This window comes from Manacus vitellinus, unplaced genomic scaffold (assembly GCF_001715985.3).
Source record: "Manacus vitellinus isolate BGI_N305 unplaced genomic scaffold, ASM171598v3 scaffold_41_pilon, whole genome shotgun sequence".
Classification (NCBI taxonomy): domain Eukaryota; kingdom Metazoa; phylum Chordata; class Aves; order Passeriformes; family Pipridae; genus Manacus; species Manacus vitellinus.
Window position 1 is genome coordinate 715,554 of NW_021940545.1, and position 21,887 is coordinate 737,440.

General features: G+C 48.0%; 1 protein-coding gene across 1 annotated transcript; it reads left to right on the top strand.

The window, feature by feature from the left end:
- The first annotated feature begins 242 nt into the window (after positions 1-242).
- Positions 243-21,309, top strand: LOC108640714 (rho GTPase-activating protein 32-like). Its single transcript, XM_029962041.1, has 5 exons — positions 243-350; positions 18,207-18,298; positions 19,319-19,360; positions 19,728-19,812; positions 21,175-21,309. Exons 1-5 carry the CDS (start codon positions 243-245, stop codon positions 21,307-21,309), a joined length of 462 nt encoding a protein of 153 aa, XP_029817901.1.
- Positions 21,310-21,887: the final 578 nt, after the last annotated feature.

The following is a 21,887-nucleotide window of genomic DNA, read 5'->3' on the forward strand; positions in this document are numbered from 1 at the left end:
TTGTGCAGTGATTAAACAAAATTATCCATTGATTGGCTGGGAAGTGCAGATTTCTCTCCACCAGATTTACACTCTTGTCCTGCTTGTGTGATGAGGAAGTCAGAGGATCTCAGAAGACACTGAGATTTCTGGGTGTACAAAAGCATTTTATATTGTCATGTAACTGAGCAGCTCAACAGGCTGGATGTGAGATTCCTGAGGAATTGCCACTGAGCGTCCAACCTTCTGTCCTCCTTTGCAGAATGATGAAGTCCTCTGTCCATCCAGAAGAAGATGACTTTGTGCCAGAGCTGCAGAGGAGCATCCACCCCCGGGAGAGGCCGGACTGGGAAGAGACGCTCAGCGCGATGGTAAAACACCTGGGCTGTGCTTTATACTCATTATTGCCACTTCTGAGCACTCTACTCTTCTATCCCACTTACCCATTTACATTCCCCGAGTTTCAGCCTTTTAAATGGATTGCACAGTACTTTGAACAAGCCCCAAATGCTTCCCTTCCTCTGGCAGTGTGTCAGGGAGAGGGAAGCAGCACACTCAGCTCCTCTGCCCTGTTAATACGAGCCCCAGAGCAGGGCTGGGAGCCAATTAAAAGGTCCAGAATGTCACAACGATTTTCAGTCTGCATTAACCTCTTTTTCAGCAAGACTTCTGAGCATGAAGGCAGTTTCTTGTAAAAACATGCTCTTTGAAGCATGCAGCATTGTGAGAGAATATGATTTTAGCAGAATGCTGGCTCAGTCCACGGGAATAAAAGCTCACTCAGCCTGAGAGCAAACCTGCCATCAGAGGGAGCAGAGCTGCAGCAGAGCAGACACAAAGGTGCTGTTCTGCTTACAGGCACTGGGCCCAGACAGCTGGATTACCTTAATATATATGTTTTCTTCTTAAATGAGTGAGTAAAGCAGCTGCAGTTCCACCTCCCCAACTCCCTCCAGCATTCACTGAGTTGGGAAGGTTGGCAGCCAAACTTCACTGGCAGCCAAACAGGGCAATCAGATCAGGTGTTTTGGGAGGTTCTTTCACCTCACAGAAGCTTGACTTGCCTTCTGTCAGCACAGGAGTGTCTGGAAGTTGTGTCTTGCTTGTTATTTTCAGAATTTCCAAATTGCCTCATTGGCAAACTAAGCTGGAGAGGGAATTGGCATCTGGGACAGACCTCGTATGGGGGAAGGTGTGACTATTCCAGGACAGCAGTGGTGCCTCTCAGGGTCAGTCTTGGCTAAGATCACTTACTGGGAAGAGCCCCCAGTGACAATTTCCCCCTGTGTTAGATCCTGGCTTCAGCCTGGAAAAGCCATCTGCTCCCTGCTCCTGGAATACCAACAGCAGGAGAGAGGGGCTGGATGTGTCTGTGCTGCAGGACAGTCAGATCCACCTGATGTCTGGGGTTCATCCCAGTGGGTTATTAGGAGTTTAAAGCACTGTCAATACCTGGCTGGGTTGTGTGGAGTGGGTTTTGGATGAGCTGTTCTTTGTGCAACATTCAGAAAAGGGAGGGATAATGAACTCCCCGAGAGCCAGGGATTCTTTGAACAGGGGCACAAAGATAAGTCCTGTGGTTTACTCTTTTAAAAACGTCATCAAACCATATATAATACAATGGTAATATTTTGCTCCAAAATTTATTTTCAAGCCATAAAGAGCAACCCAAAGCATAGACTTCACCAGTGGTTTTGTCTCTGGTGTCTCTGTGCTTGTGGCTCTGCTTGACTCCTTGGTTATCCACTGTTAATGTTCATTGAATTCCAGACTGGTTTCTGTTGAGAGGGACCTTGAAGATCATCTCATTCCACCCCCTGCCATGGGCAGGGACACCTTCCACTAGCCCAGGTGGCTCCAGCCTGGCCTTGGACACTTCCAGGGATGGGGCAGCCACAGCTTCTGTGGGCAACCTGTGCCAGGGCCTCACCACCCTCCCAAGCCAGGAATTCCTTCCCAATATCCCATCTCTCCCTGCCCTCTGGCAGTGGGAAGCCATTACCCCTTGTCCTGTCCCTCCATCCCTTGTCCCAAGTCCCTCTCCAGCTCTCCTGGAGCCCCTTTAGGCCCTAGAAGGGGCTCTCAGGTCTCCCTGGATCCTTCTCTCCTCCAGGTGAACCCCCCCAGCTCTCCCAACCTGTCAGTTTTGAATTTCTGCAGTTTTCACTTCCTATTTTGTTCCCCTCCTGTGTGGATGTGTTTCCTTCCCCCACCTTGGCCAGCAGTGCTCTGTGCCTGCAGTGTGGGAGCCCTGTCTGTGCTGATCAGTGCAGCTCAGGCAGCAGCTGCTCCGACCCCCTGGAGCCAGGAGTGTGCTGGGAGTCACCCTGTGCCATCTCTGTGCTGTCTGCAACCCCCAGGGTGTCTCAGAGCCGACAGGCTGTAATTCAGTGTCCCCACCTGTGACACAAGTTACCTGGCACATCTCATCTGCTGTTGTTTTGTGTCTCATTGTTGATTTACAGTGAAGGGAACCTTCCCCTGTTGGAGGTTGTTGTGCTCATGGACACTGTTCAGTGTTGGTTTTACACGTCACCCTGCACAGTGTTCCTCCCACACTTCATTCACTATTCACTAATAGTCCTAATTCACCAATTGTCCTATTAATTCACAATTTAGAACATGTTCTCTCACACAGCTCAGTGACAGTAATAGTAAAACTGAACAGTCCACTATGGAAAAGAGATTTCGAGGGTGATAAACAGGAAAACTCCCCTCTTGCAGCACAGTGGTTTGGTGTGATGAAAGACAATGTGAAGCTACTGAACCTGTATTTATAATGCCTTGGATTTGTGCTCACAGGGTTGTTTTGACCTCAGGGTCCTGTGAATGCAGTGTAGATATGGAGAAAATCCTCACTTGCTCATGTTTACTGTGCTGAGTGAATCACATTTGCACTTTCAACCTCTGCCCTGTGTCCAGCCAGAGGTAATATTTAGCTGTAAATATTTGCAGGACCTTATTCAACACTGCCACTGTTCTCTGTTTAACCAGCACATCTTCAATATTCTGCCTCTTTCCTGATCATTTTAAGCCTGAGATTTTCCCCCTCCCTCCATTCCTTCACTTCGTATTTTTAGCAGCTTCTAGTTTAGCCTTGTCCCAGAGGATGCTCCTTCCATGGGTTGTGACCATCTTACAGCACCACAATACGTGGAATTCTTGGTTAGTGGTTGTTGAAGTTGCAGATTTCAGGTTTTGGTGGTGCCTGAAGTTCCAGCCCCTGGGGAATGGAGGGTTGGAGAAGTTGTTTTCTCCCCTCCATTGCTTCCCCTGGCAGAGCTGGAGCCCTGGTGGGCTTTGGCACCTCACATGAATGTCACCTCTGCTAGGTGAGCAAGCACTGGACAAGTGACACTGGGAGAGCTTGGCAGGTCCTGGCACAGGTGATTCTTCTTCCCCTGTCTCCTGACCTTTGCCTTTGTACCTGCTTTTGTACTTTGGGAAAAGGCCATTTTTTACTCACAGTTACATGAACATACCCAAGTCATCCCTACTCTTCCTTCCCCTCTTATCCACAATATTTTTCAAAGTGCTTATTATTAATTGATGTGAGTGCTTTGTTTTGAGAGCTTTTTCTTAACAAGAAATAAATTGAAGGTCTTTCTAAATGCATGGAGGTTGAATGACCCCTGTACTGTAAATAAAAGTGACAGAAACTATTTTTATTATTTCTGTCATTGCCAGTTCATTCTGGGCACCTGAGCTTTGGTCCTTTGTTGGATGCTACTTTTATCATGTTCTTTATGCTCATTATTTGTATTTTCACCCGCTTCTTAAACTGCTTGTTTGGTGTTTGTGGTTTAGCAGGAAGACAAGGGATTTTGTGTTGGAGAGCTGGTTTATTTAGGGAGAATCACTGAATCCCAAAATGGTTTGGGTCAGAAGGGACCTTAAAGCCCATCCAGTCCCACCCCCTGCCATGGGCAGGGACACCTTCCACTGTCCCAGGTTGCTCCAAGCCCCGTCCAACCTGGCCTTGGACACTTCCAGGGATGGGACATCCCTTCTTTGGTATTTCTGGTGGTTCTTAACTCCCTAGAGTGGTGGATCCAGCGCTGTAGGAGTTGAGGTCCAGGCTGGAGGAGCAGCAGCTCTGGCTGGACAGAGCTCCCAGGACTGGGGGATGAGGCGGCTGCTCCTCAGGGACTGCTGTGGTTTGTATTCCCCCTCAACGCATGGCTGTATTTTTAGAGTTTAGACACATATTAGACACGTTTTTTGTGGCTGTCTCAGCCCCCAATTCCCTGTGTGCTGCCGTGTCCTGCTGGGTGACCTTCCCACAGCCCAGGTTTTCCTGCTCTGCTCCACTTCAGAACGTGCAGTTGGTGATAGGGACTTTCTCTGTAGAACACTTGTGGGTTCTGGGGCTTAAAAGCCATGTGTGAGCCGAGTCAAACTGCAGGATATGGATTTTCTAACATTTCTCTGAGACAGTAATGTTATTTTAAAGGAAAGGGATCTCTTTTCCTTGTCAGGCCCTGCCGAGAGCTCTGTTTCCACCTTACAAGAAATGAGGTGGTGAAAGTGCCTTTCTGTGATATTTCTCTCAGGAGCCTACAAACAGCTGTCCTCAGCCTGCATTAATTAGCAGCAATTGGTATTTGTACTCAGTATTCCCTTTAGCATGTGACCTCCTGAGTTACTCCCATCACCTCTTCATGAGGTCAGTAAGTTGGGGTGTTCAAAAGCAGTGAGCCAACAGCTCTGCCCCAGCAGCTGCTGTGCTCGGGGACACACCTCTGTCCCCACTGCCTTTGTCTTCCACTTGTCTACATTTTATGGGGAAGTGGATTGAAACAGTGAGACAAGTACAAAAATCTTGATTTATGCCCCCCATTGAAATTGTGCTGTCACAGAAAGGTGCCCCTGCAGCTGGGTTAACCTGGCACTGCAGATGAGGAGAAAATACTCACTCCAAGACAGAAATAGAGGTTTTTTCCTGTACATATCTATATCTATATCTATATCTATATGTGTATCTGCTCTTCTGAGGCCCCACCTGCAGTGGTCTGTCCAGCTCGGGGGTCCCAGCATAAGAAGGACGTGGAGCTGCTGGAGCGAGTCTGGAGGAGGCCCCGGAGATGCTCCCAGGGCTGGAGCCCCTCTGCTCTGGAGCCAGGCTGGGAGAGCTGGGGGAGTTCACCTGGAGAAGAGAAGGCTCCCAGGGAGACCTGAGAGCCCCTTGCAGGGCCTAAAGGGGCTCCAGGAGAGCTGGAGAGGGACTTGGGACAAGGGATGGAGGGACAGGACACAGGGAATGGCTTCCCACTGCCAGAGGGCAGGGTTAGATGGGATATTGGGAAGGAATTGTTCCCTATGAGGGTGGGCAGGCCCTGGCCCAGGTTGCCCAGAGAAGCTGTGGCTGCCCCTGGATCCCTGGGAGTGTCCAAGGCCAGGTTGGACGGGGCTTGGAGCAACCTGGGCTAGTGGGAGGTGTCCCTGCCCATGGCAGGGGGTGGAACTGAGTGGGCTTTAAGGTCCTTTCAACCCAAACCACTCTGGGATTCAGTGATTCTCTGTGTGCTTCTGAAAAAGTCCCTTTTCCTGAAGTGTCTGTCACTTCTTTCAGCTTTGGAAACTTTCAAAATCTGAGTCCCTGAAACCACGGCAGGGTTATTTCCCACCCTGGTGCCCCCCTGGATGGTATTTTATGGGGTCTGGAAGTTCCATTGTCCATAACAGGGTTATCAGATGAAGGCTGTAGTATCCTCAGGTGTTACCAGTTTATAACCAGGTTGCCTAGGAAAGGTGAACCTCCAAATTACAGACGGAAAATCCTCCTGAATCCTTGAATTTGACAAATGCCTAAGCGTTCAAGGAGGCAGTTTGTACACAACATCCTTTGGGGCTTATGCTGGTGGAATTTTCATAGGAAAAATAGAAGCCTGTAAATATTTTAGGCAGGCAGAAGGGTTAAAGCCTGTCCTCTGAAGTCCCTGGAATAATCTGAGTTCTTATATCAGGTCAGGGGGGTTCTGAGCTCTGCAGTATTTTCAGCATTTGGTAGGGTAAGGTACCACATCTGGTGGAGGTAATAAAGGCTTTTAATGAGACCTCAATAAATCACTCTGTTAAATCTGGGACGTGAGTGAGAAGAAAACTATTTTTAAATGCAATTTATGAAAGTGTGCAGAGATTAGTGCCTTGTAAGAGTTTAAAGGAAGATTTTGTGTCCCTAGTGCAGGGCTTGTTTCTCATTCTTTGTGCAGCACTCAGCCAATGCTGCCCCAGGTCCTGATGCAAAAAGTAGAGTATGTGGGGTTTATGTTATAATTACTGTTGGTTGATTGGTTGGGTTTTAGTTCACAGAACAACAGGCATGTTTCTGATGCAGACTGATATGAATGCTTCCAGGAGCTGTGGCGGAATCTGAACAAAAAGGGAGCGTGGTGAACCCACTTGCTTGGCCCTGTCAGCTGTAGTGGTTTAATGAAATGATCTAATTTCTGATTTCAGCAGGTGAGAGATGTAGTTCTAATACCCTTAAATATGTTAAAATTGATATTTTGATTTTTTTATTCCCATGGCTTTACAACTCTTCGTGCTTTGTACGTGTAGGAACCACAGCTGGAATTTTACAGCTGCCTTTGTGCTTGGGAGCTCTTAAGCCACTGTGATAGTTTTGTCAGACTGATCCTAAATTTGGGTGGGTTCTACACCCCAGACTCCTTTGGGAAAAAGATGCTTTTGAGCTCTGAATGCCCACCTGGCAAGTTCTTTTTAAGAGTCCCAAGTTTTAAGCTCTCAAGTACGAGGGAAAGTTTTAGGAGATAGAAAGCTGGAATTCTGGTTTTTGAAGGACTTGGACAATTCAGTAGGAATGGACTTCAGAATCGTGGAATATCCTGAGTTAGAAGAGACCCACAGAGATCATCAAAGTCCAACTCCTGACCCTGCCCAGACACCCCAGCAATGCCACCCTGCCCTGGAGAGCGTTGTCCAAACGCTCCTGGAGCTCTGTCAGGGTTGGATACTGCCTTTAGATATTCCCCTTAAATACTCCAGCATTTGGCCTCTGGCTCTGAGTGCTGGGGGTCACTGCCTTTGTTAAATGCTGTGGAAAATGTTCCCTGGCAGTTTGGAGGTGGGTTTTGTGCTGATGAAGGTTCTCAGGGTTTTCACTTGCCTGGATTGGTGGGTCAGGGTTGTGTTAATGTTGCAGAACCTGCAGTGTGTTTTCTCTGACCAGCACTTGGCAGCATTTTAATGTGGGTTTTTTCAGCTTTGGCTGCGTGGCAGGAAGGTACCAGAGATAAGGATGGAACAGAAATGGGATTGCAGGTGGTGTGTTGAAGTGACACAAACGTTATGGGACAGTGCAGGGCACCAGGCATGGGGCTGCAATAATATTTTGGTCAGAGCAGTTGTGTCTGGCACTGCACCAGTAACCTATATTTCCTTTGCAAGCCACAGAACTTGTTTTCCTTGCTCTTGCTGCATGAGTCCAGTATTTTTTCCCCTTGTTAAGCTTTTGGCAAAGGTTTGTGTTGCTGTGTGTGGCTCTGTCTCTCCCTCTTGGTTAGAGAGCCCTTTTTATTCCCCAGCCTCGCTCCCAGCACAGAGCTTGTCCCCGAGAATCTTTGGAAACTGGGACAATCACTTAATTGGCACGTTGGCTTCCATTTGGGTCTGCCAATTAAATAAGTTCAATTAAAGCAGAATGGATACCGTATTTTTGGCAGGAAGTGTTAATTCATAGCAATCATTTCATTTCCATAGGCAGTGCTATGGCAGCAGTAGTTTCTGGGTACATTTACTGGCCTCGAAGTGGGTGAACTCTTGCAGTGTTGAGACAGGAGGCAAACATTATATTTGCTAAATATTTGTTTGAAAATCTGTTTACATGCAACATTTAGGAAAGAGGGGATGATTTAGAATTTGCTAAGGCTGGAGCAGTAAGGTTTGTTCCTCCCCATCATCACCAATTTTAATGCACCCTCCAGGTTATTGACTCTCCTGAACCCTGGATCAGGATTCCACTGTCACGACCCTCCTCCTCTCTCCTCCCACCCCATTCCAAAGCTGATCTCTTTCTATGTGTGTTTTGTTATCATAATACAAGAAGTGCTACATTTGTTCCAAATGTACTTATTTGGGAAATAAAACTTGTAATTTCTTTGTCAATCACTTTTCTCTGGTCCCAGCTCCTTAAAAGTAAGGTGGAACATCCAGGAAAGGAATGTGGTTTATAAGTGGTTGTTTTTATTTGGGTTGTTTGTTTTAAAATCAGTGTTCATGGCTTCTTAGTTACCCTAATGCAGGAAAAAGATGGAGCAGGTTTTGAAAGGTTATCAATAGTTTGCTCATCAATAGTTTGCTCATCTATCCCCTTCCATTCCTCACCCCCAAGTTAATCCCAAGAGACAAACAAAACATGTCAGACTTTGTCTTGCTGAAGGTTGTAGGCATTAATTTTTTTGCCATGATTCAGCCTTCTTAATTATAAGGTGATGAATTATTCCCTGAAGACATTGGTAATCTTTAGCCTGACTTTTTTATTTAAATCATTCCTTACAGTTCTGCTTTGCTGCCCCAGAATTGGTCACTGCTGTGCCAGGTGGGTCTGCGTGATGGTCTCCAGCGTTTGATCAAATCTCCTGGTTGCCAGGGCACAGATGAATCACAGAATCCCAAAATAGTTTGAGTTGGAAGGGACCTTAAAGCTCATCCAGTCCCACCCCTGCCACGGGCAGGGACACCTTCCACCAGCCCACGATGCTCTGGGGCAGCCACAGCTTCTCTGGGCAACCTGTGCCAGGGCCTCCCCAGCCTCACCAATTCCAACAGCAAATCCCAGTGTTCTTGCACTGATATTCTCAGCACTTCATCTTTGCTTTAGGGTTGGTCCATGCAGATTTGTGGGATGCTGGGGGCTTTTCCCGTGGAGTGGGGCTGTAACTGGTTTCTCTCCCTGGAAGGTGTGTGCCCATGTGGGTAATTGGCCTCAGCCAGCTCAGGATCCATAGGATTCTGTCTGCAACCTGCTGGTGTGGGGTTGGGGGACCTTCTGAGGAGACACCAGACTTGCTGTGCTCAGTTAGAGCTGAAAATCCCAGTTTGCTGTAACATCAGCACCTTCACCCCCCCTGTCCCCCCCGGGGGCTGGGTGTGGGCTCCTCTGTGCTCGGGGCACTCCAGGCTTCCCTGGGGCAGAAATCTGCTGCCAGGCTGTGCCTGGTCCTTCCCCCCCACTGCCCACGCTCAGAGACCTCAGGACAGGCGGGGGAGTTTCTGGGATGAGGAGTTGGGAAGGGAATCACTGAACTAATCTCATTTAGGGCTACTCTAAACTGTCCCAAAGGAAGCTCAGCTTCCCTCTTTTTTGTGAGTCTGGATTGTTTCAGGGACTTGTGCTGTACCCACAGCTGCAGCTGCAATGAGAGGATGCAGGGGACAGTACCCTGGGGCTGAAGGAATGGGGTGGGAGTTTAAAACATTGGCTTTACCTCTGCAAACCAGGCTATCACCAAACTGTGCCCTCAGGCCAACAGTGCTCCTGAAGAGCCTCTGCTTCAGAGGGTGTAAAAGAAGTTTTAGTGTCTGTATGTTCTTGATTTGCTCTGTGACTTGTACTGCAAACAAATATTCTCTGCCTGAAAACACCCAAAGCTGCTCTTTGGTGTGGATGCAGAAATGAAGGTTGTAACTGTTGCCTCTTGCTGTGTGGCACAACATTTGCCCTGTGTTGGTTTGTGCCTCCCTGGCTGCCTGGGGCTGGTATGGACAGACAGTCCGGGCTGTTCCAGGTGCATCCCTGTGTAGGAGAGGCTTCTTAATTTGAGGGGTTTTTCCCCTGTGCATGTGTTTTTGTGTTTATATCCCAGTCTCTGTGTTTTTCCATAAATATTGACCTTTAGGGGAAAAAATGATCCCTAATTTTTAGCTACTAATTTTATAAATGTAAGAAAACATCCTTGGAGAATGGAGGTTCTCACCCTCAGTTTCTACAGAGTTCATGTTCCTGGGGATCTGGAGAACAGGTCATCATGGAATCCCAGGATGGTTTGGGTTGAAAGGACCTTAAACCCATCCAGTGCCACCCCTGCCATGTACAGGGACACCTCCCACCAGCCCAGGTTGCTCCAAGCCCGGTCCAGCCTGGCCATTGGACAACTTCCAGGGATCCAGGGCCAGCCACAACTTCTCTGGGCAACCTGTTCCGAAGGGCCTCCCCACCCTCCCAGGGGAGAGAAGGTCCTTCCCAATATCCCATCTATCTTGCCCTTTTTCTGCAGCTGGGAAGCCATTCCCTGTGTCCTGCTCCCTCCGATCCCTTATTTCCCAGTCCCTCTCCAGCTCTCCTGGGATGCCCTTTAGCCCTGCAGGGGGCTCTCAGGTCTCCCTGGAGCCTTCTCTTCTCCAGGTGAACCCCCCCAGCTCTCCCAGCCTGGCTCCAGAGCAGAGGGGCTCCAGCCCTGGGAGCATCTCTGTGATCATCATTCCTCAGTGTCCTGCTCTGACCCACCTGAGTGACACCAGGTCATTTCTGGGGAGTGCTGTCCCCTCACATGTGCCAGCACATGGCACCTTTCCCATGGGAAGGTGGCTGTGGGAATCCTGCCCAGCCAGGTGTAAGATCCCAGGCCAGGCTTTCCCCAGAACCCTTGGACAGAGTTACTGAAGTACTCTTGTGTTGCTCAGAAGTTTCTGGCACATTCCTCCTGTGACTGTGTTGTTTAAGGGTTTTTCAGTGAGTTTGTCAGATCCCAGATTTTTGCTCATGCCATTGGAAACAGCTCTTTTCTAGAAACCAAACCTGAGCCCACAGAAATATAAATTCCTGTTAGTTGTCCTGACTCAGACTCTGGGGTTAAATGCCAGGCTGCTGGTTTTTCCACATTCCCCATCTTTCTTCTGCTGCACTGGGAGAACTCTGGAGTTGCTAAGAGGATTTACCCCTATAACATAACCCCACATTGTTATTTGCATAATCACTGCTGTGGCCAGGGACTTACAGGAGTGGGATTTGCTCCTTTGAGGCTGAATCCATCCCTGTCAGTTTTTATGTGATGAGAAATTGCTTTCTACCATAACAACCTAAAGCTCCACTTGTCCTTTTATACCCAAGCTTTTTTAGCATCCCTCCTCCCTCTGGGCAGCAGCAGACTGTAGAATGAAACAGGGGCTGGGATTTTGGGGGGCTTTTTTTTTTTTTTTACTAACAAGAAACTGGAATCAAAGTATTGTGCTCATTGGCTGTTGTATTTTCTGGGACTTTTCTCTCCAATTTATTTTGTAGGCTGTGCAGAAGGGCTTTAACCCTGGCTGCCTTTCCCACGCATATTGTATGTGGGATTTTTGTTCTTAAATAAAGTACATTCCTGAGCCAGTGTGCCTTTGTGTGAGGCTTGTACTGTACCCTGCAGCTCCTGGGCTCAGAGCTTTGGGAATGGTAATCAGGCTTCACTGTAGGAATGGCAGATCCCAACTTAAAGCTGTCAGGAGTTACCCTGCTTATGCTGACCTCAGAACCAACCATTCAGCTGGGCTTGGTGCATCTCTAAAACTATTGATTCTGTGAAAGAAAATCCAAATGTGGGAGTGTTTTGTTGGAAATAATTTGGGGCCCATTGGATTTATGTGCAGAGAATCAGTGAAAGGCCGTGTGTCTCTTACAGCCTCATGTGGGAAATCTTGTCCTGACGTAAAGTGAACCTGCTGTGCAGAGGTGAATCTTGGTCACAGGGACAGTAACAGTGCCAAAGTGGGTCCTCAGAGCTGCCAAGCTGCTTATTCCATGTCTGGGATTCCACTTCAGTTGTTTTACACGGGAGCTGGAGGTGGTTTTATCCACATATCCATGAGCTGGAGAACTTTATTTGAAAACACAGTAGATGAATAGTTAAGAATTTATTCATTCCAGACTGATCCTTTAAACTGTGGTAAATGGATGCCCTGGACCAGCTCCTTTAAGTCTCAGGAATGAGAGGTTGCCTTAATTTGCCAGCTCATGGCATTGATTAAAAGTGGGGTTTTTTGTTTTTCTTATTTCCCCTCCCTTTTGGAGGGGAGAAGCAGGAGTAGAAGATGAACATCCTGTGTGGTCCTTTGATAGGGAAGAATTCCCTGTTAACCATCAATAAGTACTGCCTAGAACAACTCAGCATTGACAGAGAATGTGGAAAATGCAATTAAAACTTCTAAACTCAACAAATGATGCACATTTAAGTGTGTTCTTTGTTGAGTGCAGGTTTCTGAGCCGTGGGGTTTTGGCTGGGCATTGCCAGTGCTCAGATTTCCTTCCTGGGAGCACTTGTCGTGTTTGCAGTGGCTTTCCTCTGTCCCATTTCTCAGCTGCCATGAGGTTTTAGAGGCATCCCTGGCTGTTTCCCCACATTGCACAGTCCCCAGACTGAGAGCTGCATTAAGCAGTCAGTCCTGGCTGTGATTCCTGGAGCCCTGGAGCTCTGCTCTGGAGCTCTGCTCTGGAGCCGCCCCTGCGCCAGAGGGGATGGGAATTGTGTCCTCACATCAGGGATCGAGACATTGGCACCAAGCGGGGACTTCAGTTTGAAAAAAATGTACAATTTGAAAGGTTTCTCATCCTGAAAAACGTGTTTGAGCCTTTCTGTTGGATCTCAGAGCTGTTCCTTCTCTGGGTGGTTATGGAATGTGCCCGTGCTGCTCTCTGCTGATGAGAACATGAACAGCACTGAGAGGGTTCTGAACATCACACAGTCCCAGAAGGATTTGGGTTGGAAGGGACCTTAAAGCTCATCTAACTCCACCCTTCCACCAGACCAGGTTGCTCCAACCTGGCCTTGAACCCTTCCAGGGGTAGGACAGCCACAGTTTCTCTGGGCAATTAAGAAATTCAGAATTGGAGGGGGATATTTAATTTGATTTTTTTATGTCTTTGGTAAAGCTGCTGTGGTCTAATGAGCACATATTTTTGTTTAAATGACATTCTCAGACCTGGGTACCTAAACCAGGTGCAATTCTTCATTTTAAATGTGTCCAAATATCTCTGAAAAATGCAGCTGCAATGTGTTAATGTCACACAGACATGGTGCTTGAAAATACTTAGGGAATTCATTGACTTCCATTAAATGAATCCATGGAAAGTGGTAGCATGAAGAACTTGGAAATACTTGCATTTCCATCATGCTGCCCCTGTACATCCATTCCCATGCATTTCTGCTGTTCAGGACACTGACCCAGGTGGAGCCTTGCTGTGCTTGGCACATCTTAATCCTTTTAGGGATAAATGCTGCAGAACTGGGACATTTCCTCTGGAGTTATTTGGAGCAGCCTGGACATGGTGACTTTTGGTTTAGTAAAGCATTTTTCCTTTCCTTCCTTGACTTATTTATTGTGAAGGACCAGGATAGTTGTAGCAACATCTAAAGAGCAGAGAGAGCTTTCTCTGCCTGGAGTGTTTTGGAGACTGGGGAGCATGAACCTGAGATGGACCTGGACCAAAGTTCTTCCTTCATTGTGCTCCAGGTGAACTCCTGAGGAGTTATGGGTGGTTTGGTTTTTTCCTCTCTTTTTATTTTTTCCCTCCAAGAAAATGAAGGGGAAATAAAGATGATGTAAAGGAAAGACTGTCATGGAAACGGAGCAGCATTTGGAAGCAGCTCTCTGTTTTTAGAAACAAGGCCATGTGCTGAAAGAACCCAGAGCAATCTGGTCCCTCCAAACTGGTGCTGGTGAGAGACTGACAGTAGGAAGAGTTAGTGCCTGTCTAATAGCTACTCTTGGATTAAATTCCCACCTGCAGAAATCCCACCTGAATTCAGTGTCCTGGGTCCATCCTGACCTGCTGAGTCTTGTGTCCTACCCGTGGTACCTCCTCAGGGCTCTTTCTATAGTGTTGGGGAAAGCCAGTTATGGGATTACTGGTGGGATTCCACGGATTCCATGGCATTACATGTAGGATTCCAGGTTTCTTGTGCATCCCAGTGTAAGCTCTTGGCTGTGGACTCTGCATTGCTTTGATATTCTCCCCTGTCGAGGATCCCAAGGTGGAAATTCCATCCCCTCGTGTTCACTGGGCTGTTGTCTTCGGTGTTCCACGTATTTTCAGGTTGTGTTACGTCTCTGGATGTGAGGGAGACGGGTTGACATGTTTTCTGATAAATGCAAGGAGACTTTTTAGGAGAAAATCCTTTCATATTATGCAGCGGAATTGGTGGATATAAATTATTTATGACTCGGGTTTTGTGTGCTGGAGAGCACAAAGCTGAAGTTTCCCAAATCGTGGTTATGAATAAAAGGACCAGAAATTTCAAGTGCTTAAAGCTGAACATGCTGATCTGGGAGAGCTCCTGATTCTACTTCTGGGTTCCCTGGGAGTTTGGCAGTGACACTTGGACATCCCCAGGGAAGGGAACAGAGCTGGGGAGGGGCTGGAGCAGCAGGAGCAGCTGAGGGAGCTGGGGGGGCTCAGCCTGGAGAAAAGGAGGCTCAGGGGGGACCGTCTGGCTCTGCAACCCCCTGACAGGAGGAGGGAGCTGAGGGGGAAGGCGGGCTCTGCTCCCAGGGAACAAGGGATAGGAGGAGAGGGAACGGCCTCAAGTTGCAACAGGGGAGGTTTAGTTTGGATATTGGGAACATCTCCTCACTGAAAGGGTGGGTAAGCATTGGAACAGGCTACCCAGGGCAGTGGTGGAGTCGCCATCCCTGGAAGTGTTGAAAAAATATCTGGATATGGCACTCGAGGCCATGGTTTAGTGATGACCATGGTGGTGGTGCTGGTTGATGGTTGGACTTGATCCTAAAGGTGTTTCCCAACCTGAGCAGTTCTGTGATTCTGGGGTCCATCAGGGACAGAGAGAGAGAACTGCTCTCCCAGGATGGCTTTAGAGCAGAAGGTTTAGTGGGATCCACCTGCCCCCCAGGCCCTGCAGGGATCTGTGACAAAACACTGAAGTTCTCCAATATTGTCCTGCAAGAAGAGTCTTTGGGGGGCTTTTGGTGGGAGAATGTCTTAGTTTGGGGGGGGCTGGTAAAGTGGTGTCACTCAAAACCCTTCCCTGGAGAGGGGAGAGGCCTGAGGGTGCTGATAAATGAATTCCCTGCATTCTGGAGCCAGTCCTGGTTTGTTTACCAGGTTCCAGGTTGGTGCAGCAGTGACACTGAGCTGGGACAATGGGACTGAACAATTTGCATGAACAGATTTGCTCTGCAATTACCAGGTTTCCTCAGCACAGCCAGGCATGGAGAGCAGGCAAGGGAGAAGCCACTGATGATGCCAGGTAGCTTATTTTCAGATGCAAATAATCCAGCTGTTTCAAAATGATTTTTAAAATGCAATTACTGTGGCACAAAGCACAAAAGATGACAAATCTCATTTGGAGGGTTTTGTTTGTGTTCGGAGAAGAGAGTGACTTAGGGTGACATGTTGCATGCCAAGTTTGGGATCAAAATAGGTGCAAATTCGGGGTAAATAAAATGCATTTTATGTAGCTGTGTATCTTTGAATGGAAGGGAGCTGTGGTTATTTAGGAGTAATGGGGTTAATAAAATTGCAGTAAGTTTCTATTTTGGTATCTGTCTCCTCACCAGGTTTTTTTCTGGTGTTGGTGGTACCTCCTTGTAAAGATTTCAACTTGCACAGGATCAGTTCTGCCCTTTCCCCTCAACTGTGAGCCTTAGAGAGCCTTGTTCTGCAGCAGAGTCCAGAGAGTTCCGGTCTAATTGGGAAAGTTAATTAGTGTATTAATTACTGTATCTCATTGTCCAGTTAAATGGACACAGACTGCTGGAAAGGGGACAGGCAGAGATCTCCTTCCAGCACGCTTTGGACAGAGCTCAGCTGGGAAGAAGAGGATAATACAAGTTTTTCCAAGAGAGCTGCTGGCATTTGGGGCTCTGGGGGTGTGAGCTGTGCCCACGCTGTTTGAGTCACATCCAGGGTAGTCTGTGCCCACTGCTGCACACTGGCTCAAAGCCCACGTTTTCTGTCAGATTGTTTATCTATTTTTATATCCCACCAGCTCCTACTGCTGATAGAGGAGAAAAACTATTTTTCTTCCTACAGAAATTCTGTTCCTTTAGAAAAATTAAGCAAGCACATCCAGCTTTGCCTTAAAGCAGCTTATGGGAATGGCACATTTATTCCTGTAATTAGTTATTTTCTGATGTAAAAGACCTCTAAGGTTTATTAAATTGGTGATCCTCTTAATGCTAAAATTCACAATGAGACTCTCAAGTGTCCTATTACATCCTGAAGTAAATGTGTGCTCAGTAGGAGTCAGGCAGCCCAGGACAGGTTTATTTAAGGGAATAAATATTGTCCCTGTTTTTGTTTGGTGAGGGTCGTCCTGGAGTCCCCGTGTCAAGGGAGAAATGGTTGCTCCTGCAGCCTGGTTGATTTTGTGCAAAGGAGGCCACCAGGATGATTTAAAAGGATGGAGCAGCTCTGCTGTGAGGAAAGGCTGAGAAAATTGGGATTGTTCAGACTGGAGAAGAGAAGGCCCTGGGGTGACCTCATTGTGGCCTCCCAGTGCCTGAAGGACAGGAAAGGTGGAGAGAGACCATTGACAGGGGTCTGGAGTACCAGGGCAAGGGGGAATGGATTAGATGGGATATTGGGAAGGAATTGTTGGCTGGGAGGGTGGGGAGGCCCTGGCACAGGTTGCCCAGAGAAGCTGTGGCTGCCCCTGGATCCCTGGAAGTGTCCAAGGCCAGGTTGGACGGGGCTTGGAGCAACCTGGACTGGTGGGAGGTGTCCCTGCCCATGGCAGGGGGTGGCACTGGATGGGTTTAAGGTCCCTTCCAACCCAAACCATCCTGGGATTCCATGATTCTACTCCAGTTGTGTAGAGCAGGTGAACTGGACCCAAAGCCCTCGTGTGCCTGGGGACTGTGACAGGACCCTCAGGAGATGAGGGGCTGTAGCTGTGCCCTGAGCCTGCCTGGAGCTCGGGGATCAGTCTCTCCCTCTGCTGCTGTTGGGTGGGATTTACAGGCAGGGGATGGTTCTGACTGACCCACTGCAGCTCTTGGTGAGGAGGGGAAGCACAGGGACATTGGACCCATGGCAAGGGAAAATCGGAGCTTCCCCTGCTGTTCATCCCATGAGAGGGCTGCCAGCTGGGATTGGGATGGGCCAGCTGGAAAGTTTTGGGGGTGAGGACCAATTGTACCACATTTCCCACTGCGGCATCCAGCTTTATTGTTACATGTGACAGCCTTGGGGCTGATCATCACTGCTCAGAGACCTTTGGGTGGAGCAGTGTGGGTCTGCCATCACAGCAGTCATCCCTTTACTCCTGCCAGTAGAATGGATGGGATGGAATACCTTTTTGTTCCAGGCCTGTAAGAGGAGGAATGCTGACGTGTCTTTCTTCCTCTTCATGAGCACTCGCTCTTTGGGATGTGATTCCTGGTTTGTAGTGCATTGTGTAAAGCAGAAAAAAGCTCATTCAACTGGTCTCACCCACATCACTGATGATCCATCTCCCCCAGCGTCAGGGACCATGTTTTTCTCCTCCTGCTCTGCGAAGTCTGTGCTGGTCTTGCTGTTTGGTCACTGCTCTCTCCATCAAAGCCTCTCTTGAACCCCCTCATTCCTCTGGAACTCAGGGTTGGCACAGCAGGAGGAGCCCCTGCAGTGTTTCAGAGTCCCTGGGATGGAGAATCCAAGCCCAACTGAGCTCATGGCTGAGGAAAGAGCAGCTGGAGGAAGGAGAGGATGGGAAAGTGTGACAGAACATAAAGGAGGGAGTTTGGAGTTCTGGCCTCACTGAAGTAATTCAATTCCAGTGATTAAGGAGTTATAATATCATCATACACTTAAACCAATAGCTTCAAACCTCTATTTTAAAAGGTCACCTCCCACATGAAAGCAGCTCTGGCATTAACTTGGTTTTCCACTGTGTGAGCTATCCAGCTGCTTCAGTGCCTCTGCACAGATGCCTGGAAAACCAGGTCCTTAATGAGGAGTCAGAGTGTAGAGTTAGGGAATGTCTGTTTGACTCCCACCTCTGAAAATCTGCCCTTTAAGAACCAGAAGCAGTAATGAATTAAACAGTGGATTTCACAGTTATTGCTAAGAATTAGCAAATCTCTGCAGCATGGGAGAGAGATCTTCACAGTCAGGATCATCCCATCCGAGATCCCAATCCCGAGGGTCAGTTTTCCGTGTTAAAAAGGCAGAAGCACAACTTTCAGCACATGCGGGGTTTGTCCTTCAGAGCAGACAGGCTCCTGCTCAGCAGGGAGATGTCCAGAGCTTGCAACCACACTTTAACCCCCTTTTTCCCTGTCTCCTGCAGGCCAGAGGAGCTGACATCCCCGAGATCCCGGGGGAGCTGCCGCTGCGCTCCTGCGGCAGCACCGCCAGCATGAAGGTGAAGAACGTCAAAAAGTAAGAGCACATTTCTCTGATTTTCCTGCCCTTCCGGGTTCACTATCCTGGGGTTCAGCTCTTGTGCTGCAATACAGGGAATTCAACAGCGATTTTACACAGTGTCTTCATCAGGGCAACCAAAATCCATGTGAAACGAAATTCTGACTGATGTAACCCAAAAGTGGGGATGGGAGAGGCTCTGCTCTTCTCTCACCTGTTTCTGGCCATAGAAGCAAAGCTTGGTAGAGTTGTGAACCTCACTGTTACAGTGTTGTTAATTTTTCTGTGATTTATTCCTGAAACTGGAAAAAAAAACATAGAGAAGAAATTTGAAGAGAAGCCCAGGCAATGTGTAAATGAGATCATTTTCCCTGTCTCCCTATGCTCTAGAAGGCTAAACCAGGACAAGTGGGTGGCCTAGATATATTTTTCGTTTGATATTTTTCCTCTTTTCCTTTCTTTTTGCATTCTTTGTATCTTCATTTGTATGGATTTTACCCAGTTTTTCCTTTTAAGGGATATTTTTTCTTCTCTGATCCCCCACGTTTTTTCCCTGTGGATTTATACAATATTTCTCTCTCTGATTGTCTCCCAGAGACTGTAACCCAAGTTATTCTTCAGCTAAGGTTTTAAACCTGCAACGGGGATCAAAAATAATTAATATTACTTTGCTAAAAGTGCTGACTCGAGGCCCAGAACTCCCCAATATTGATCCATCTGTGCCTTCAGCTCCCCTCTCCCAGTGCTCTGCTGTGAGGGAAGTGGCTCTTTGTTCTGGTGCTGAGCAGCCAGATGCTCATCTCCCTTCCCACTTGTATTCCCGTGGGAAGAGAGAGCAAGATAATGACAATCTCATTGGCTCCCCCCCGAAATATCTATTGGAGTCTAGAATAGCTTCAGCAGAAGCAGGAGCATGTGCAGAGCCACAGGAGCTCCCTGGCAGCCTCCAGGGTAGCTGGAGACACTCGGGAATAACGATGCCTGACTTTTGGATTTGAAAGAGGCAAAGGATAAATAGAGTTTGTTCTGCACCCTCAGATACATCCCCCCGGGACTGATGGGCTGTGATGCCTTTCACAGGTAATTCTGCTTTCCTTGTGTCTCGTGTAAGGCTGTGGATGTGCATTTGTGGAGCTGCAGCTGCTTGTCCCTGCTCCGTGTCCCCAGGCTGCTGGTGTTGCTGGAATGCCACAGGGTTCTGTAGGGATGCAGTGGGCTCTGGTGGTGCTGGAATGTCACACAGTTCCCCAGGGATGCAATGGAAAAGCCACTTGGCACTGCACTTCTCTCTCCCTCGGTTCCTTTCCCCACTGTTCTGGTGCATCACATCAACCCATCCCTCTGTTCCCTTGGCTTTGGGATGAGGAAGCTGTTGTGTTATCCCAGTGACTGTGTTTTGTGGCAGTGCTCTGCATCCCTCTCATGGTGTGCTCTTGGTGTGCTCCAGGTTATCCTTCACCAAGGGGCACTTCCCGAAGATGGCTGAGTGTGCACATTTCCACTACGAAAACGTGGATTTTGGCAACATACAGGTGAGTCCCACATTTCCTTTATACCCAAAACATCCTTGTGCTTGGCTGCCAGCTGACCTGGTGTGGAGGAATAGAGGTGCCTTCCCTGAGTTTGGTGCCAAATGTCTAGTAAGAAGTCAGAGCAGTAGAGTCTTTCTTTGGAATTGCTTCCATGTGCTGGGCCAGAATCTGCTCTCGGCCACGTGGAGCTCTCCTTTGAGCTTGGAGATGGTTTTATTCCCACTGGATTTGACTGATGTCACTGTTTTAAGGCTGCATTAGACATTCCTTATGGTGTCATCTGCAATCACTGCATGTGCATTTTCAGTTTGTGCGTGTGTCATTAAACTGTTGTGTGAATGGATTGATGTAAATACAAATAAATCACATTTCTCTGCTCCCAGAGCTCTGCATTGTGCATTGCAGCAGCTGTGTCATCAAAATCCAAGGCAGTGGTGCAATTCTGGAAGTGTGCAGCTCTACTCCTGCGTGATCCACCCCTCAGGAACACAGGCAGGAGCATTTTCCAGGAGCAGCACCAGGGAGGGCTCAGACCCAGCAGCCACTGCTGGTTCTCACAAACAGGGCACATTTTGTTCTGCACTTAGAGAAGCAGAAATGCCTCCAGCATCTGCCAGCCTTGTAGGCAAAGAGAGGTTACAACCTTTTCATTTGTAAAACATTTCCTGTAATCCAGAGTGAATTATTTACAGCTTTTCCTGCTGTAGTACTTGACAGCTTTGCAGGCAGAATTTGCAGCTGTTTTTTTTAACTCTGTAAAATTCCCACTGAGGAGGAGCTTGGTCCTGCTCAGGGCTGGGATGTGCTGCTCCTCACACCTCGTGGCCCTGAGCAGGCCAGTCTGGGTGGGCCCTGCAGACATTGGGCAGAGCAGTCCCACCAAACGCTGGACACAGAGGACACAGCTCTGATGGGTCTGTGGGACAGGGGCTGCTGGGCAAACAGGAGCAGTCCCTGCAAACTCTGTTTATTTTCATTTCTGTGTGTAGGAACAGTGTGATCTACTTATGTCCCTGATTTTTGTCTCCTGGTAATTTGCTGATTTGACACCACTAATTGTTCAGTCATTTCGGGGAGCAGGAATGAACACCCCAGGGGTGTTTTGCACCCTGTGTTCCTCTGAGTTCTCCTTTCCATCACTCAGGGATGTTCAGCACAGTGTGTGAGCTGGAGAGGGAGCACAACCTGTGCATGGCACTGGCATTTTTGACAAACAATTTAATTCTTTCATGGGTTTAAGCATTTCCTGGGATGTTTTCAGCATGTCAGGGAATACCTGTTGGGTTGATATGCTGAGATTTTTATGCTTGTGAGAGGGAGAAGCAAAATCAGATAATACTTCCTTTCCCTACTTTCCTGCAGGATGTTCTCGTGGCAAGTTCCCCCAAACAGGAGGAGTCTGACCCTGGTTTTTGTGGTGTCATTGCTGCTCCTGCAGCTTCCCTGCTGATCCTCCTGCTCAGTGATCCTCTGGCACAGCCAGACCAGCAGCTGTAAGCAGAGGAGATCTGCCTGAAAAACAGCAATTGGGGAAGGATATAGCCCAGGAAGGAAAAATGGCATTGATTATTGAGCTGGATTATTGGTTATCTCAGCCCCTGAGCTGTCTCCTCTCTGTGTCTGTGCTGTAATTCCAGGAGGACAGTGGCTGATGGCAGCATGGGAAGCACTGTCATAAAACTGAGACTGTGTGTTGAGAGGTCAGTTCTGTGTTCCCACCACATCATCCTCTGCAAAACCCTACATGTTTAACTATTTGTGCTCCTAAAGCAAAATTTCTGCTTAAATAGGTGACTCAGGCCCTCTGTGCCTCTCACTCCTTCGTTTTCCTGAGCAAGATTCCTGGTAGACCCCCTCACTACAATGACTTTTTTAAATGGTTAAAAATCTTTCAAGAACAAGAGCTTTGCTCCTGAAGTCCAGAAGAGTAAGGCATTGCAGATTTTCCTTGGAAGACCAGTATTAATGGTGAAAGAAATGAAAGCTGTTCATACAACAGCAGTATTAGTTTACAGATATAAAAATAGCTTCACACAGGGCTCATACATTTTAATCAGGTTGGAGGCTCCTTTGTG